The following is an 18,517-nucleotide window of genomic DNA, read 5'->3' on the forward strand; positions in this document are numbered from 1 at the left end:
ATGCTCTTTTCTCTGAGCTCACTGACCGTAGCACGTCCCTGCAGAGTGAGGAGCAGGAGCAGGAGCTATGTATTCTTTGAAACCTCACTACACCTAAATAGCAAAGCTGCTTGTCTCCTTTGAAGCCTTGCTGCTGCCAATTAGCCCAGGCAAAGTGGAGGAGGAGGAGAAGTGGGCAGAGAAACAGGAAGAAAAAGGAGGATTTAATGGAAGCAAAAGCAATCAGATCTCAAGTATGGAGTTGTGTGTCTAATGTAAACACAACACAAAACATTTGCTATCTTTTATTTTCAGTTTAGTCCAAAGATGCTGAACTTAATAGACTTTGGAAATAGTGGTGGGGTAACCTAATAAAGACAGCAGAGTTACAGGTCTATATCATGGGAAAATGTGGCTTAAACAGAGACAGCTCCAAATTCAGTTCTTAGTAGCATTCACTGAAGTTAACACTTCTGTGACACTGCTTCTTGTTGTTACCATTCTGATACGAGGTGTAAGAGTTAACACTTTAGCAGTATGACATCAGATGGCCTCTCAGAAAAGCTGGGGGGTGATTATTGTCCCAGCCCTTTGTTCTTGGAGACAGCTGCGAGACACAAGGATGATTTTCCAAACTCTAGAGGTGGGTACAGGAGGAGTTTCCTCTCCTCATCTCTTCCAGCTGGGATAGCTCCCATTCCTGCCCTCTATCCGCTAGGGTGGACCCTGCAGTGTTCTGGAACAGATGATCAGAAGGATGAGAACGTCCTTACTGGTTAGTGTTAGAGTACAGGTGAATTTCCTTCCTCTGAAAGACGTTGTTTGTAGTGAGGAGCTCCAATTCCTTCTGCTAGGGCCCCGGTCACTGTTTCCAGTCATTCTTGGCCATCCAGAAGGACCCTTGCCAGAGGAAGTGGGGAGATTGAGGGATCATTTTTGTGGGAGAGGAGAGGATTTGTTGTGGCTAAGAGGTGGCCACAGAAGAATTATGTTTTCCTATTTTTCTGTTTGAAATAGTATGCGTTTAAGCATGCATTTTCTGTAATGAATAGCAGCTCTGCCTCCGGGTACAAAGAGAGAAGCACTTCCAGAAAGGGTCCTAGAGTACAGTTCTTGTTGGAACGCAGGAAGATCAGAAAGTCTTTACTACTGTTACTACTGCTGCAAACAGCTTTACTTTTAAAGTAACACTTTTTGCTTCATGTATCTATGGCCTTGGATAGAAGAGCATTTTAAAATCACCCTTTTCCTCCACTCTCTTTCCTGTTCATTTGGCAGCTGTACACAGTATCCAGCCACCTGATCAGTATATCAGTTTTTTTCCCTTTTGCTTAGTCTTGGACTTACCCTTCACATCCCACTGAATAGAGAGACCTAGTATGTGAGTGCAGCAGAATACTGTGCATAGTTATAGCAGCCATTGTTTCCTGTGGCTCCAATCTGCTATGGGATACATTTTTAAAACCAAGAGGTTATTTGTGTAACCTGTATTTAACTACAGATACGTCACCTGAGTCATATTAGAAGGGGAAATGAGTCAAACTTTTTAAGTCCAGGATTATGTTTTCCTCTGTATTAATATGAGTTAATAAGAATCTCTCTGGGATGCAGAAGTGCCTCAGGAAACCTGACCCTCCTGAAGTTACAGACATCCTGTTATTTCTTGACACTTTTAACAAATGCACTTTAAAGGCTGTAACTGCTTCAGTTTGAATTCAGCTATTATTCAGCTGGGAATCAGTGTAAATCAACAGTACATCTTTACAGCCTCGGGACGTACATCAGCATTTCCTGATGAGGCAGTGGAAAAGAGGTAAGGATGCTGTTGGCAGGTGTTGTCAGTCACGTGTGTTCACAGCACTATTACACGAAAGGAAAAGAAAAAATAAGATGTGATGCCCACATTACAGCCAATTGTTGTCTAATAGATTCTGAGTTTGAGTGTGGGTTCAGACATTTTAGTCTATGTGAGTTTCTGAACCTTGTAACTCGGAGTGTCACACAACATAGAGTCAAGACGAGAAGGTCATTCCTTCTCTGCTAAAGCTGCCCTGTGGCTCTGGTACCACTGATCACTAGTGGTGTTAAGTTTTTCTAATGGGAGTAGGCAGCCTCTACTGCCTGCTTCTTCTCTGTGACAGATCTGGGAAGGTATTTTTGAGTAGCTGTTTTTCAACCCACCTATCATGTTTTCATGGAGTTCCAGAGGCTTCTGTTTATTCTGCCTCTTGTTTGATGGACACTGGTGTTTTGAGGATGGTGGTGGTACCCAGAGATAGTTCTCATCCTTATACAATGCAGCCAAAGTTGTCAAATACTTTTACCAGTGTCCGGTTGGATGAAGCCTTGGGTGGGATGGTTTAGTGTGAGGTGTCCCTGCCTGTGACAGGGGGGTTGGAACTAGATGATCTTGAGGTCCTTTCCAACCCTAACTATTCTATGATTCTATGATTCTATGACCAAGAACTGGATGTTGATATAGGACTATTGTGCAGGAATGCTTTTATCTTCCTTTCTGTCCTTTTTTTATTTAGCCTTGAATCTGACTCTTTTATGTGAATATGGATTTTGTCACTTTATCACCTTGGTAGTAACAGATGTAGTAATTAATGCAATGCAAGTGCAGTGCAGTCTACTTAAGGCTGCAGAAATCGAAACTGGTCCTGTATACTGAGGGCAGCTCTAACCAGCGATGCAAGTCCTGCACTGAGCTGCCTGCTCATTTCTGCACAGAGGAGAAAGGACTGGACTGAGCAGAGCACCCACATTGCTTGTGCACTTTCGGAACAGCAGAGCAATGGAAATGCACAGTCTGTCAACAAGCACGTTGTGCATTTGTCTGAACACGTTATGAAACTTCTACTTTTAGACTAACAAAAAACCCCCACCCTAATTTCTCTTGAGGAGATCTCAGCTGAACTTTCATTTCTGTCAGTATTTGCCTGTCTGTCAGCAAATAGTTTTACTGTTGTGTCAAATGAGCATGCTGATCCTACCGAGAGTTGGCTGATAGCTAATGTATGTAATACTCAATTAAGTTTGTTGTTGTGTTTTATGAAGCGGAGTGTCCAGGAGGATGCAGGAATGGAGGGTTTTGCAATGAAAGACATGTCTGTGAATGTCCGGATGGATTTTACGGGCCTCACTGTGAGAAAGGTAATTTAAAAAGAGTCTTCTTAGCTGCCTTCTTTATTATAACCTCAAAGAAACTATAGCTACTGCACTGCAGCCTCTCCTAGAAATAAGAATGGCCTATTCTGAAGTTTTCATATATTTTAAATCCACAGATGTAAGGGAATTACTATTATCAACCATGGACTAACAGAAACAGCCCATGGTTGGAAACTTTCTTGTTGCTTACAAGAAAAATGTTTTCTCTCTAAGAGGCTGCTTTCCACAAAAACTGACACAACAGTTAAGTGCTCCTTAATCACAGGGAGCCCATCTGCAAACAGATTAAATAAAATTCTTCTGCTAATGAGGAATAGCTGGGAAACAAAGCACAGGAATTGAGTTGTTCTGCATTTGTTTATTTGGAGATAAGATCTAATTTGCAGGCAGGCTGACAACAAAGATGGGAAGATGAAGGAAAGTCTCCTTTTCCCTTCCATTAGTGACTAATAGCCCCAAATGACATTTCCAGGAGTGAAGAGCCAAGAAAATGGCGTGACTTGCTGAGGAAACCAGCTCTCCTTCATGTCTCTTCTTTCTCCTGCCCAAGTGGCAGACCCTCTCCAGGGTGACTTGACATGGAGCAAACCATCCCCATTGCCATCCTTCCACTGCCAGATGCTTTGGCTATATCTAAAGATTGAGTACAAAGGAATCAGGGGCTGTTCTCTGGCCTGGAGGCCAACTGACAGAGCACAGCTTACATCCATGTGTTTAATAAACTATCTTTCTCTCCAAAAAACACACCTCTCCAATCTCAGACTTTCTGCTAGGAGGAGCCTATGGCTGCTGCTCTGCTGGGGACAAAGCCATGCCAGGAACAGCACCAACAATTTCACAAGATGAATTATCCTGCGCCCCTACTTTTCCCCATGACTGGGTTCTGTTTAACTCACTAGTATGGAGCCAGCCCCACTGCACGTACCAATTGAGGGCAACCACGAAATGAAGCATTGCCTCCTCACATGCCTCACTGGAAGAGCTTTGTGGGGTGGCCAGAACTGCTGAAGAGTCTTGGCAGAGCACAGGGGCTCTGAAGAAGGTTCACAGGGAGCATGCAGGGCAGTTTGGCCACCAAATCAGGCCACACAGCAGGCTTCCCTACCCTGAATTAGGTAGCTATGCTTATGCTTAGGAATGAAGAGGCAGAAGGGAGCTTTCCTTGTAAAGCCTGTCTGGGAACCCCACTGAGTTACTGACACTTGTGAGTGCAGCCTCCAAGGAGACAGCCTTCTCTGCAGAGCTGAGGTACCAACTGCTGCACCGGAGTCCAGCCATACTGAGGGCTGGAGGTCCATAGAGAAGACAGAGATCTGGGGGAAATTCAAATAACCTGAGAGTGTAGGTGGGCACTTTGCTCTCCCCTGTTTGGAATTAAACTGTACAAGAGACACCCTTTAGGAGATGACTTACTTTAGTCTTCATTTTTTAGTAATACTGTATACGAATTGCAAATACAAACCAGCGATATAATTGATTTAATCCACTGACAAAGGTGTTGGGCAAAGGTGACTTATTACATACAGCAGAAGGAAAAAGTAGCTTAAGGAGTCACTGTGCTGTGTATTTACATAGACAGTTGCTATCTCACCAGTGATGTTTTTCTGTTCTTCCTGCTTTTCAGCGCTGTGTACTCCTCGCTGCATGAATGGTGGGCTCTGCATTACACCGGGCCTCTGCATCTGCCCCCCCGGCTTCTATGGCATCAACTGCGACAAAGGTAACTGCCACCTAAAACCTAAACCCCGCCAGGCTCCATATATCCAGCAGCCTTTTCTTCATTCACATGTGCCAGTTTCCCTTTAGCAGTGGGTTTTGGAAAGTCAGGTGAGTGATGCAGTAGGTGTTGAATAGTGATTCTTCAAACAGATGCTCTAGCACAACCTGGCAGCTGCTGGAAGAACGTAGGGATTTGCAGTGCTTTTGCAGCTGGGTGTGCAGGCATCCATGCACACCAGCTCTCTGAAGGGTAATTCAGATAATCACTTTAGTTGGTCCATTGAAAGCTGTGGGACCTACCACAACATTCACTTGCATTTCTGGCCTAAGGGTGTAAAAAGAATACTTCAATTTGAACTCTAGTTTCATGGAGTAAAACCAGTTTTACTGATTATTTAGTTCATTAATTTGCTACATCTAGACAGATTAACAAAATAAGCAGCTATTCATTTTTTCATTATCCCTCAGGAGGGATAAGAAGGAGCAATCAGTTGTTCAGAACTGTAATTTGGAACAGCCCAAGCTACCACATATTAAAAAACCCAAGTAGTTTCCTGCAGAAACTTAACTGACCTGCTCATGTAAAAGCAAATTAGAGAGTATTCATTGTTGCGGGACTACATGAAGTGAAGAATAAATGCAAAAGGTCCTAGTGGACTTTCCAGCAAAATAATGGGAACCTTCCTAGGCCTTCAGGTATGCTTGCACAGACTGTTGCTCTCATTGTCCTCCTGACTTGTATCTAGTCCTTGATGAGGCTTCTATCACATTTAAAAATGTTTCAAAAGTGCACTGAAATGAAATGCTTCTGATGCCTTGAAGAATTAATGTGAATCCCAGCTGTCTGGTGAAAGGTCATGTCTAACACAAAGTAGGTAACTTGGCAGGTGAGGGACACAGCATTTGCATCTGTGTCACCACACAGCCAAATGTTATAAAGGTTTCTTTCTAGTCAAAGCATTAATTCAGAGCTGTCGTGAAGTATCCTTTGTAGAATTAACTTCTAGTCCTAGATTGTGCTCCTTTTATCAGACGCTGGCAGTTTCAATAGCAATAATACCTTGATCCTTCAAAGAGCTTTACACGTGAGGACTGATAAAGATGTAATTCAATCTGTCCTCAAGGATCTTATTGCTGTCTGGTTCACTTGTCTCTTTCTACATTGACTTGTGTGTGTGTGCCTGTGTCAAGCACAATGTAGGAAGAAACACATTTCAGTCCTCCTTTGTAAACCGGATGAAAAGATGTTAATACAACTTCTTAAAACATACTCAATATTTATTTACGATGAGCAGTAGAAAACATTAAGGCCAAGTCAGATTGACTTCATATTACTGACTTAGTTAATTCCTGGTTTATTCATTTCAGCAAACTGTACAACAACCTGTTTCAATGGAGGAACGTGTTTCTATCTGGGAAAATGCATTTGTCCTTCAGGATATGAAGGAGACCAATGTGAAATAAGTGAGTAGCATCTCCCTGTGCTTCCTTTCACTTATGTCAGCTTCTTCTAGTGTCAACGTGCCTCTGCTGGGCTCACAGGGAGGGTCTCACATGGCAGGTTGGTGCCCTCAGAGGGTCAGATGCTACATGCCTCCAAAGGAGTTTCCTGCTTATAAGTCTGACTCATTGCTAGACCATTTCATCCCATACCTTTCTTTGGTTTTACTAGTAAGTGGGTTTGGTGACAATGCTCAAGGTGTTAAGTATGCAAGCAATTCTTTGTGGCAGATGTGCTGCTGCGCCAAGCCTGTGTGGAGCAGCTATTTTCAAACGTTCTGGCAATTCAAACTTGGGCACAGCGAATTAGGTTTGAGCTCACATCTGTCGAAGGGCTACTATAAGTTGGGAATGGAAGGGTTTGGGGCAAAGGAAGAACTGAACTGTAAGAGCTAAGCACTTTCATGTAACATATTAAGTTGCATTCACGTGGCAACTTGCAAATCTGCATCACAAACATCAAAAGTTCTGCTATTTTCAGAAGTTTAGCATCAAAGCATTCAAAACACTTTAGCTCATGGTTGATCTAAGTGTGCTGTGTAAAGCTGGGGGTCACGGAGATGTGGTTAGGCCGGAGCAGACCTGGAAGGTCAGCTGTCAAGTATTTGATCTAACTAAAAGAAGAGTTTTCTCACAGCTCTGTTAAATTGCATTAATTCTATAGTTCCCCGCACTTGAATGGAGTATGAGCACTTTGAGAACGCACTCCCAGGCCCTTCTTTCGGGGCTTAAAGCTTCTAACAGGACACTGTGCAAGGAGCTTCTCCTGCTGTAAATAACGTCTCCAATGTTCCCCAGCATCTTCACAGAAGCACAGAGTGCATCATTTGACCTGGGTTACCTAAGAGCTGATTTTTTAATATGTATGACATTTTACAGACACTGGATCTTCTCACAGTTCTGAAACTCGTATCATCAGATACTTCAGAAACACATGGAAATAAACTCTTAACGTGCTGTCAGCCAATACAGGACTTAATAAAGATTGTCCTTTGATATAAATTCAGATCAGATTCAGCAATAACAGTGCGGGTTTCCTCTGAATTCACCTTTGCTTACATCAAGTGACATCAAGTGTCAATTTGACACTCTGACAGAACCCCGTTTCTTTCTCCGGTTCCCAAACAGTCAGCTTTGATACTTCTCAGGTGATAAATAAGGTTTGGTTCAAATTTGAGAAGCATCTATTTTATGTCAGTGGTGGTTTTTTGAGGAGAATTCTTAGAACTGATATTACTGATCTGTCTGCGGGACTCAAGCTCATATTCGTCTACTGCTGTTTGGGATAGGTGCAGGTGACTTCAATTTCTTGTGAAGGCTTACCTGTGTAACTCAAACTAATCAAAATACAGGCACTAAACTAGTTCCTGTATGAAAGAAATTAAATTCAGGATCACACTATGCTGGGAGCTGAACGAGGACGATGTTGATGAGAGCAAGGAAAGCTGTGCACTTGCCTTGGCTTTTGTAAAGCTCAGACAGCAATTGTTAGACTGTGATTGATGGCTGCTACCACCTCTGGGCACTGCACCCATGCCAGCCCAACAGTGGAAGGCTGCAAGAAATGCTAGACGAGGCTTACAAACACCAGAGAAACACAGCTTAGTTTCTTTCCTTAGATCCAGGGCCAGCTATATTCAGTCATGGGGGTCTTGAAATAACAAAGGGGGAAAACCTGTCAACAGGCAGAAAGCCATCTTCTGAAAACTACAAAGTTGTTCGGGGCTTTTTTAGTGTTGTTTAAAGAGTGCTTGTCTAACAGTTGAATCACTCTGTAAGACCCCTGGGAAATGTATTGGACCCAGTCTACAATACTAATGAGCATTCACAGTCTTCCAGATTTTTTTTCTAGCTATAGTTATGCATTGTCTCTAATCAGTGTTTCAGTTGGAGTCCAGAGGGGTTTATTTTGTTTTGGATTCCTCTGCCATTTGTCACCAGCTGTTTTCTTGCTTTTTCTATTTCTCAGTCAATAACAGAGAGGGTTATTACTCTTTCCTTCATTCTGTGAAAATTTCCTAGTCCAAAGTTAGTTGGGCTGTGCTGAGTGAAACGCCTGCCTAACGCAGCTCTGTGGAAGTCGGCATCACATCCCTTGACCCATATTCTCCAGATTCACCTCGACAACTACGAAAAATCATGGATTTCCTTAGCATTGCTCCTTTCAGTCATTAAGTACCTGGGATCCAAATGCTTGCAAATTTGAATACCTAAAGGTTCCCTCTCCAGAGGCTCCTGTGACAAAATGATGCTTTTGCAGAAACTCTCCTTAGCACTGTTTGTTCCATCAGCTGGTTATGAAGCTTGTTTCAGGGCTATTAGAATAATTATGTGCATTAGGAACAAATGTTGCTTTTATATTGACGATACACACATGCATCATAGAAGTCTGCTGGGGTTGAGAGAAGAGTAAGCTTTGCCTGGGATATTGAGCTCCCAAGGGGGCAGTCTGTGAGCTGAGTGCATTTGCTGAGATTTTCAGCACAGCAAGCTGGTGTTGATGCTTAAATTATCATTTGCAGGTCTTAGTTAGCATCCTTTACAAAAAATAATAAAAAAGGAAAGGAAGCAGTTTGTTGCTCCAGGTTCCAGATTTTGCTTGCTCACAGACTCAGGGAAGTATTAGTGCCAAATTTAGGAAGATCTATTTTGTTTGTTGTGGACAACAGTGAGAAAATCTGCACTGATTTGTATGGCCACTGAGGAGGTAAGGAACTGAGGGTGTAGTCTCTGGCTGCCCAAGAGTGCCCTGGGAGGTGGCACTGAGCCTCCCTCTACGGGCACTGTGCTCGCCCTTCCTAGAGATGAGTGAAGAGTTAGCTAGTTCAATAATGCAGACAAATTCTAACAAGGGATTGACAGTCTGCTGATGGGAGACTTGACATTAAGTTTGAGGAAGGCTCTTGGAGCAGGTCAGGCCCCACAGGAAGCTGAGCGTGGATCTCCTCCACCAGCATAGACCTCCTCCATCCCAGGTGTGTCAGGGCCAAACAAACCTTCTTACAGCAGCACCGCCAGACCCAACCTCTTCCTTTGCCAAAGTGGGAATAGGAATGTGAGGAAAGTAATTTCCAGACTAAAATCCTTGAAAATGTCTTCGAGTACTGATTACTGTTATCAAAGATGCTCTGTTCTTTGCAAACAGGAAAGAAGGGCATGCTTTTTTAATGCACCTTCACATTCTGGGCTGTGGTGTGGAACAGCCCTCACTGCACCATCCACAGCATCATGGTGCTCCGCAGCCTTGTGTTACACTCTAACAGGCACAGACAATTTATTGTCTGTACATAGCGGCCATACCTGTTAGTTCCTGAGCATCCTATTGCTTAAAATCTCTCTTGAAAAACACCAGGGTTTTTTCTACTTGTGTCCCCTGGGTATGGACCTCACCCTTTGCAAACATGAAGCTTGTACAGTGCTGTCTCTCCCGCAAAGTGTGAGAAGGGCACAAGGTAATACTGAGTGGTCACATGGAGAGCTCTGCGGAGTCTGGGTGGCACAAATCCAGACAAAAGCTGTATGGACACACAGGCTTTGGCTGTGCCAAATTATTGACATATTTTCAAAGCAGAAGAATGAGTACAAATTGGAAGGACAGACATGCAGCAGAGTCTTCCTTATGGATCCATAGCGCACACTCTTACACCCAGCATCCAATGAGTTTTTTGGGTACAAGACAGGCTTCTCAGACATTGCCTCCAGGAGGTGCAGGAGGCTAAGACTACTGTTTTCATGTTTTCAATTTCTAGGTAAATGCCATCAGCCATGTCGAAATGGGGGCAAATGTACTGGTAAGAATAAATGCAAGTGCTCCAAAGGCTATCAGGGGGACCTGTGTTCAAAGCGTAAGTACCAAAGCCACTCCATTAGTCGTTGTGGGAGTGATCCAGCTGGCTGGGCAGTATCTTTGTACAAAATGTCAGCACTAATTGTTGTCAAAGTATTTCATTAATGTACTTTATGGACATTCAGCATACACCAGACTGAAGGGAATTCTGAAACCAGAAACATTTCTTTACAAAAGCCTCCCCACAGTTTCTTCTGTACCCTGAGTCTGTATAAAACAGGAATGTGTCAGCTCAGTAATAGCAGATTGGTAATAGAGAAATGCTTCAAGACCAGGGTGGACAGAGCCTTGGGAGACATGGTTTAGTGTGAGGCATCCCTGCCCATGGCAAGGGGTGGAACTCGATGGTTTTAAGGTCCTTTCTGTCCCTAACTATTCTATGATTCTGTTATACATTGCAATGTTAAAATCCAGTGGGAGCACTTTGTGGGAGGGATGCTGGGGCCTACCCTCCTTCTCCAGCTGCTTCTGGTTGACACTGAGCTCTTCTGTTCAATCTGCTCCTCTAAGCCAGACCTCACAGGTGAAGGGGGTGTGAACTGTTTTGGGGATCTGCACACACCGAGTGCAAAGGCACAGATTTACTGGGAGAGCCCCAGCCTGGGCCAGGACCAACCCGTTGTGGGGAAGAGCAGGGAAAGCAAATACGCAACTCTGTCTCTGAATGAAATGTCGAGAGGTCAGGTGTATTCTCTTGCTTTCTTACAGCTGTCTGTGAACCCAGTTGTGGTCTGTACGGCACCTGCATTGAGCCCAACAAATGCCAGTGCAAAGAAGGCTGGCACGGGAGACATTGCAACAAAAGTAAGTGAGAAACAAATCCTGAGAATCCATATTGGGGATCTTACACATGGGATGCTTTGGAAATCACTGTTCCAGGAGCCTTTCCAGCATTCCATTTTTTATAATCTTTAATCCAAACAATAAACCAAAGATTTTCAATACTCCATAATTTTGGCTAAAAAAACCCCTTCAGAATAATTTGAAAGTGTTTCACCAACATCACACTTGCATTAGAAATTCCAGAATCTGGTATCAACAAAATTTCTAGATGACCTTGCACGTCTTCCACCCGTAGTACAGAAGGGATATAAAGTCCTTCAGTTCTCTTTAGTAATATCGGCTAGCTTTAACTGTTGGGTATGCATTTTTAGAAATGAAAGTCAGGTTTTAAAGCAGATTTAAACTTAGAAAAATGAAATGTCCTTTAGAAAATGGGGAGATCTTGAAGAGTTTTGCAAGATCTATGCTTAACAACTTCAGCGTTTTTCTTCCTCTTCCCACCCATGCTCCACAGACTACAAAATATATTGTCTCAAGGCAAAGTTGAACTCCTCAAAACACATTTCTGTTGTGATTATTGGTCCATTTGACACCTATCGAAGCAACAGATCACTTCACTGGGTTTAAAACAGCACTACAAAATTATTTGAAATACAATTGGGTATATCCAGTAAGAACTTCAGATTTAATTTTAATATTTCATGTGCAATAATGCCGTAACACTATGTTCAATAATTTTCAATAATTCAATAATTGCAATAATTCGTGTTTAGTGTTTTAAGTGTCAGTAAAAAAAAGTTGAGAGATTTTGCAGCTATAAGACCCACGAATTAGCCACAAAAAATGTGAACCTGTATTGCAGCATCAACTGAATGTTTGTTTTTATTAAATGCTGTTGATGCTTGTGATTTCTATCACATTGAAATGTTTTCGAATAAATACAGTTTTTTTGTTAAAAAATTAGTATTATCTAGCTAAAGTGGATTTTGCTGTGAAAATTAGGTTTGGGGACTGTTAGTGTGCTGTTAGTTAATGGACTTATGTTAACTATTCATGCCATTCTCTGAAGGAGAAATAACAATGTTAGTTAAGGTTAGAAACAAATTATATGGAAATGAAGCTATGTGAACTTCAGTTCATAGGTTCTATATGAACTTTTTCTTCCTGTCATACTCTTCTTATAAAAAACTCCGATAGCAAGTGAATAAAAATACTTGCTATGGGTGACCATCCCCAAAGAAGTAATTAGGTGTACGACAAACCCAAAACTCATAACTGCCTTGTTATGAGGAGTCAATAGCCACAGATTATTGCCAGCTCCAAAGTTTTCTAGCCTTCATTAGCTGGGGTTTGGGTAGTCCTGCTGTGTTTAGCACTGCAAAACTCTCTGTATTCAGGAAAGAAACGGAGAATAGACCATTTGGGTAAAATTCACTCTTATTTTAAGTGCATGTACTGCAAGTCATTCTTCGCAACTAAAGCTAAACATCTCCTGATCTTGAGAGCAGATTTATGATCAATTTGAGAGACTTACTTCATACTCCATCAAATGAATGGCTCCTTGGTAAATCTGTTGTCTTAAAAAGAAGTGGTTAAAAAAATCAAACGGGGGACTTGGTTTTTCAAAGTAATTTCCTTCAGCTTTCAGTAATGAGATAGGTAAATTAAACTATAAATAATTACAACATAATACTTTGAATTCCATTTTTATTGGTCATTTTCATTTTCCACAACAAAGCAGCCCTGCTTAGCCTGTTTCAGACTGCTTCCCCCCAACCCCGGCCCCGAGGTGGTTTTTGTCGCTGCTGTTTTTTCTCTTTGTATTCAGCCATAAACCAAACCCAAGCTTAGGTAGCTGGTGCAGATTCTCCCCTGGGGGATGCTCATGCCCCTCTTTAGAGCCGGTCCTCAGCAGATCAGCATGACTCCCACCCAGCTGGCATGGGCTGTGCGTGCATGAACCGAGGACTGAGTGACAGCCTGGCCATGCTGATAGTCCCCTGGGCTCCCTGGTGAGACAGGAGCATCTTTCCGTCTTGCAGCATGTTGCCCATCCCGGGGGGCACAGAGAGGAGTGAGTACTTGTGCAGGGCACAGCAAAATCCTTTGTTCAAACAGGGGAGACTGTTTCCATTTGAAATATTAGCTGTGGATTGAGAGCCCACTTCTGTGGTTTCTTTTCTCTTGAACTGGATAATTTTCCAGGGTATGGAGCCAGCGGTCTGAGCGCCCTGAGGCCAGCAGGCAGCAAACACAGGCAGCACACGCCTTCGCCAAAAAGGGCAGAGGAGAGGCATGTTCCACCCGAATCCAATTATATCTGGTGAACTCCAACATCTGAAACGGTTCGTGTTACATAAAGTTCATAGCCTTCATTAACCTCTCATGGATTGAATGTTAAACCGCTGTTCATTACAGTTAAGATTACCGGCTGGAATTTTATTAGCTTCATTATAAACCACTGAGCTGATATTTACTATTCCTTTTAAGTTTTATAAATACTTCTATAGCATGATTATATAGGCTTCTTCTTTCAGTGCTGTGGATGGTGTTTTGTACTATACTTCAGTTACATTTAAACTTCCTTTTCTGATTGTATAGCTGCAAATCTTTCCCAAAAATTAAGTAACAATTTTCAAGCAGAAAACCTCAAAGGTGCTAGCCTGAACCATGTCATTGACTTCAGATTTCATTTGCCTGAGACAAAAGAAAGGTGCATTTTACGTTTTTGCTATTGTGTAGTTAGTATTTTCCCTAAGAAAAAGAAATAAATATGTTGCCTAATTTAAAAGCTGAACAACTGAATTCAATGTTATCTTTGGCCTTAAGAGTTTTGCAAAGTAATGTGTATTAAAAATATACTACGGTGGTGCCCTTTAACCAGTGTAATACATTGCAAACTAAGTAGCACTATAATGTATGAAGTTTCTGCATCAGCTTGAAGCAATATAATATATTGTAAACAAAACAGCTCTTACGTAATAAACTTTTTATACTGATGGTTATGTATAAAATAAAGATGCTGCTTTAGTTTTTCGAGTACTCCTCTGTGTGGCCTGCTGTGGTCCCATCAGCGCTGGGGTGGCATGATGGCTTGTCTAGAGCACCCTCATAAAACAGTGGCACAGTGGAGTTGGTTTCCCTGTCTCTGCTTCAAGTCCTACAGCTCTTAATAATATTTCAAAAGAGCAACATCTTCTTACGCCATTGCAAAGGGCAGAATAGCACCAAAGACCAGGTGTTTATCTCCCTGTATCTGGCCTCCACCATGTCCTCCTTTTCCCTCCTGCACTGTTTTCTTTTCAAGGGTCATGCTCGCATGTGGTGTTGATTCAGACTATAGAAGATTTGGGTGCTGTCTCTTGTGACAGCAAAGGGCCATGCAGTTTGTCATGTGCTGTGGCCAGGAAGCAATGAAAATGGTTTCTGGCAGTGCTGAAGAGCGATATCCACTTCAACAAATAATTACTGACCCTTGCTGTACTGTTCTGAGAACCGTATTATCTGGGAGATAAATAAATAAATAACAAATAATTTGGGGTATAAAATTAATCTTAATGAGTGAGAGGTTTTGAGTTACAAAGTTCAGTTTATTAACCTGACTTTGCTGGTTTTATTCAGTCAGTGGACCCATAGGCTAAATAAGAAGACTTCTTAGGCCAGAGAAAGGAAGGACAGCTACCTAAGGATCTGGTTTTACGTTGTCCTTCTTGTGGTGGGACTGCAGATGCTGCCTATCAAGCCTGATCCAACAGAAGCCCGACCCCCCATTACCACACATGGCTGCAGCACTCCTGGTCTGGTGCAGGGAGAAACACAGCTGGGGAAGGAGGGGCAGGGGCCCCCAGTAATGAGAAACAGCCTCTAAGAGGTGGTTTGGCCGCTTGCCTGATACCCCTCCTTGGGATGGCAGTAAAACAGCTCAGGTTTGGTGAAGAAGGAGCTTTCTTGGCAGGGATGTGTAACAGCTATGGCTGGTGGGCTCCAAAGTGGTGGTCCCCCAGCCCTCATGTCTCCCGTGGGACCCCTGGCACCTCTCCGTCCTGCTGGGGGGGAGCCTGGGGCGTGGGGTCTCTGGTGGTAAAATACCAGCTGTGAGTGAGAGCTGGGCTTTGCCCTTCACTGCAACCAGCAAAGCGGGCTGGGGGACAGGAAGGAAGCTCAGCCTCTGCCCCCAGCCAGTGCTCTCCCAAGAGCACCGTCTTCAAATCAGAAGAGAATGGAAAATGGAGTCTGAGGCACAGGAGAAGGCACTTTCTGAGAGGAGCCTTTTTGAGATTTTCCTTAAAAAGTGATGGAAGAATGAGATTAATATTAGGATGCCCCAGGAGCTGTGTGCAAACAGGTATGTCACATTTGCCAGCTTTTTGCTCTTTCTGTAGCGAAGATTGACTTGAGTGAGTGATCACACTCTACAGTAAAAAGCACAGAAACTTCTTATTTAAAATTCCTCAGATAGTTTGGCTGAACTTTTTCTGCTCCTGTCAGTTTCTTAGAAAGTGCTTCCTTAAAAATAGCAAGTGGATTCTTTTCTATGGAGCAATTTATTCTGCTACTTGTTCCAAAGACGCTGAATGCTGTTGCTTTGTTTTCGGTTTCACCACTGATTTTTGGAAAGATCATTAATCGTGAGAAGAATATGGTTGGAAAGGTTATGAAAGGCAAAAGTACTCCTCAAAAGTCCACACTGTAACACAACTCTTTTTCTTACGTAGCATCAACTTTCTCCACACAGATTTTCCACCACTTTGCCTTTAATGCCACTGTGAGCACAAAGTTTCCTGCGTAGAGGCAGCCCCCCATGTCAGAGGAGTTTAAAGTTACAGTCCGTGATATCTGGCAATGCTAAAAGAAGACCTTATTTCCTCAGAAAAAGGCCTGTAGAAAGTTGGAAGCAATTTTGTCATTACAAAATGAACTACAGAATTTATCACTCCCTCTCACTGGACAGGACATATGTATGGGGAAAAACAAATGTATGCCCCATCAATGAGTTAGAGTAAGAAGTCAAAATACTACAGTAAGTCAGACAGAAACTGCCTTTTCAACACTGTTTGTAAAGTTTGGAGTTAGCCAGAGCAAGATGCCATATATTGTACTTGTGAGCAGCAGCTAGGAGATGATGAAAACTGGTAAAAGAACATAAATGGTTAAATCACCATAGCTCTATCCCAGAAATCCCAACTTAAGCAACTGACAAAATCATAGCTTTACAAAGTGCTTCTAAATAGCGCTCAATAATTCAGATATCTAATATTGGCATCCTGCTATGTCCAGGTGTGCACAACAGTTCAAAGGACAAGTACATAAGGCACAGAAAGAAAACAGAGACAGACACCCTAAGGGCAAACAGCCTTTTTTGTACCACTGCCATTAGTGAACCGATGTACATGGCGGGGGGGGGGGGGGGGGGGGTGGGGGTTGGTAATTTATAGTTGAGGTTATTATCCCCTTAATTCTGGCTTTGCCACTTGATTTCAAATATGTCACTTTTAATGCCTCTTCACTTGACTCTTTGGGAGCTGGAGAGAACGTGGGTCTTTTTCTTGTTTGTGCTATGCGTGCATCAGTGGGATAACTTCATTACTGCCTGTAAAGCAAGCTCTGCGGCTGTGTTGCTGGGGTAGCAGGGGGATGGCACTGCCGTGCACTCTGAGCGATGCTCATGGTGTGTCTCTGACTGGGACGCAGTGCTGGCTACAAGGACTTGGCACTCTTTCCCCATGTGGTATGAATGCACGGTCCAGTTGTTCTTCCAGCTTCAGCTTCAATATTAAGGAAAAAAAAATGATAAAGAGAAAAAAAATCAAAGCTGTTCCAGATGACTGGCTGCCTGGAAGATTCAAACTCCAAAAGCCAGGCTCAAAGCTTTGGCCAGACCTAGTGCTATTAGTTCAAACACTGCAGCTTTGTTTCTGCTGGATAGATTTGTTACCTTTCCCTCCCTCTCACTGCTCTGCATCACCTGTTCTACTGAGTTTTCCCACTATGGAAAAAAATCCTACATGCAGATACTAAGGGGGGATCTGGCAGCAGCAGTGCTGGAGCTGCCTGACACGGCCTGAAGTTATGCCAGGGTTTCTCTGGTGCCTGCCCTGCTCATGGCATTACATTGGAGGTGTTGAGGTATAGCTCAGAGTCACAGTTTCACAGCAGCTCTGGGCCTTGCAGTCATTTCGGCTCAAGTCTAGAGAAACTGCACCAGCCAAAAGTGCTCTCATCCGTAACAGAGATTAAATCCCACTAAATCCCACGGGTCTTGCAGTGTGAATATAACTTCATGTTCAGTGAGGTCACAAGGTGCTACAATTAGCCAAGCCATAGCCAAACCAGGGGTGCCCTCTCCATCTCTAAAACCTGCCACCAAGGTTTGCTCACATGATGCTTTACATGGAAAAGCATTGAGTTAAGAAAGAAACCTCAAGTGAAATGAATCCCAGTTGTTGTTTATTTTCTCTTGCAGCTCTCTGATGGGGTGGCTGCGAGCTACGGTGCATAGCTTCCAGCACCCAGCTCCTGCTGAGCACAACTGCTTGCATGGTCCTCAGTGCAAACTACTCTGTATTTTTGGCTTAGAACAACATATTCTATTATTTATATGAGTTACAGAAATTGCATTTTAATCACTTTCCACATCGCCCATCAGAGGACAGGAACAGCCTTGTTGCACAAATCTTTCCACGGAAAAGTGAATTTTTAAGAGGGTTTAGCACACATATCCTGTCTGGCCAAGCCACAGCTCATAAGCTGCTCAGATGCTTGTGAGGAACATCCTCACAAGTACTCTCTAACACTTTCTTTCTTGGTGTATCCTTGGAGGATCTCAGGGCTGGGGAGGGAGGAGAGACCAGTCTGTTCTTTAAGCACACATTTTGCAGAAGGGATCTCTTTCCTCAAACCTGGTCTACAGGGATAAGCTCAAATGTCAGGCACACTTGACGATCAGCTGCTTCTAGGCACATGTGCCCCGAAGTGACAGAGAAGCTGTGAAAACTGATGCTGGCTTCAGTATCTGGCCTTGCTGGTGCTACCTAGGGGTAGCCTGGGCAGAGGAGGATGTGAGGCTGCCCACAGGCAGCAGTAAATGAGGTCCCGCCATACCCAGAAAGAGAAACCAAAGAGAAATACCTCCTTAAAAGCTTGCTGGATTTGACATATCCTCATGCAACGGCTCTGACTATGCTGCCGAAATCTCCATCTCAAAGGTTGCTCTGGAAGAGTTTAAGAAAAAAGATCTGCTGAACAAAGCATCTTGATAGAAAGAGGAACGCAGAACCACACATTTGTCTTTAACTCTGCTTCCTTTCCAAGCAAAAACCATTCCTTTTGTATGTGTCCCCTTCAGCATCCCAGAAAACAGAGGGGGAATAATTACAAGGAAATAAGTAGCTAATTGGGAGGTACGCTTTGTCCACCATACCCAGTACAATTAAGGTCTATAAAAGACAAGTCACTGAATGTCCCTTTGAAACGAAGGGAGGAGAGAATCTTTTAGAAACCTTGCAAACCATTTACGGT

The 18,517-nt window shown here is 43.1% G+C and overlaps 1 protein-coding gene across 1 annotated transcript in view; it reads left to right on the forward strand.

Moving 5' to 3' along the window:
• Positions 1-14,041, forward strand: part of WIF1 (WNT inhibitory factor 1) — a 44,643-nt gene extending 30,602 nt beyond the window's left edge. Inside the window, exons 5-10 of the mRNA XM_065681858.1 lie at positions 3,040-3,135; positions 4,775-4,870; positions 6,238-6,333; positions 10,119-10,214; positions 10,925-11,020; positions 13,205-14,041. Of these exons, the coding sequence (XP_065537930.1) occupies positions 3,040-3,135; positions 4,775-4,870; positions 6,238-6,333; positions 10,119-10,214; positions 10,925-11,020; positions 13,205-13,326 (602 nt within the window). The 3' untranslated portion in view covers positions 13,327-14,041. The remainder of the gene's footprint in view (positions 1-3,039; positions 3,136-4,774; positions 4,871-6,237; positions 6,334-10,118; positions 10,215-10,924; positions 11,021-13,204) is intronic.
• The last annotated feature ends 4,476 nt before the right edge of the window (positions 14,042-18,517 follow it).

The sequence above is a fragment of the Lathamus discolor genome, chromosome 1, assembly GCF_037157495.1.
Source record: "Lathamus discolor isolate bLatDis1 chromosome 1, bLatDis1.hap1, whole genome shotgun sequence".
Lineage (NCBI taxonomy): Eukaryota > Metazoa > Chordata > Aves > Psittaciformes > Psittacidae > Lathamus > Lathamus discolor.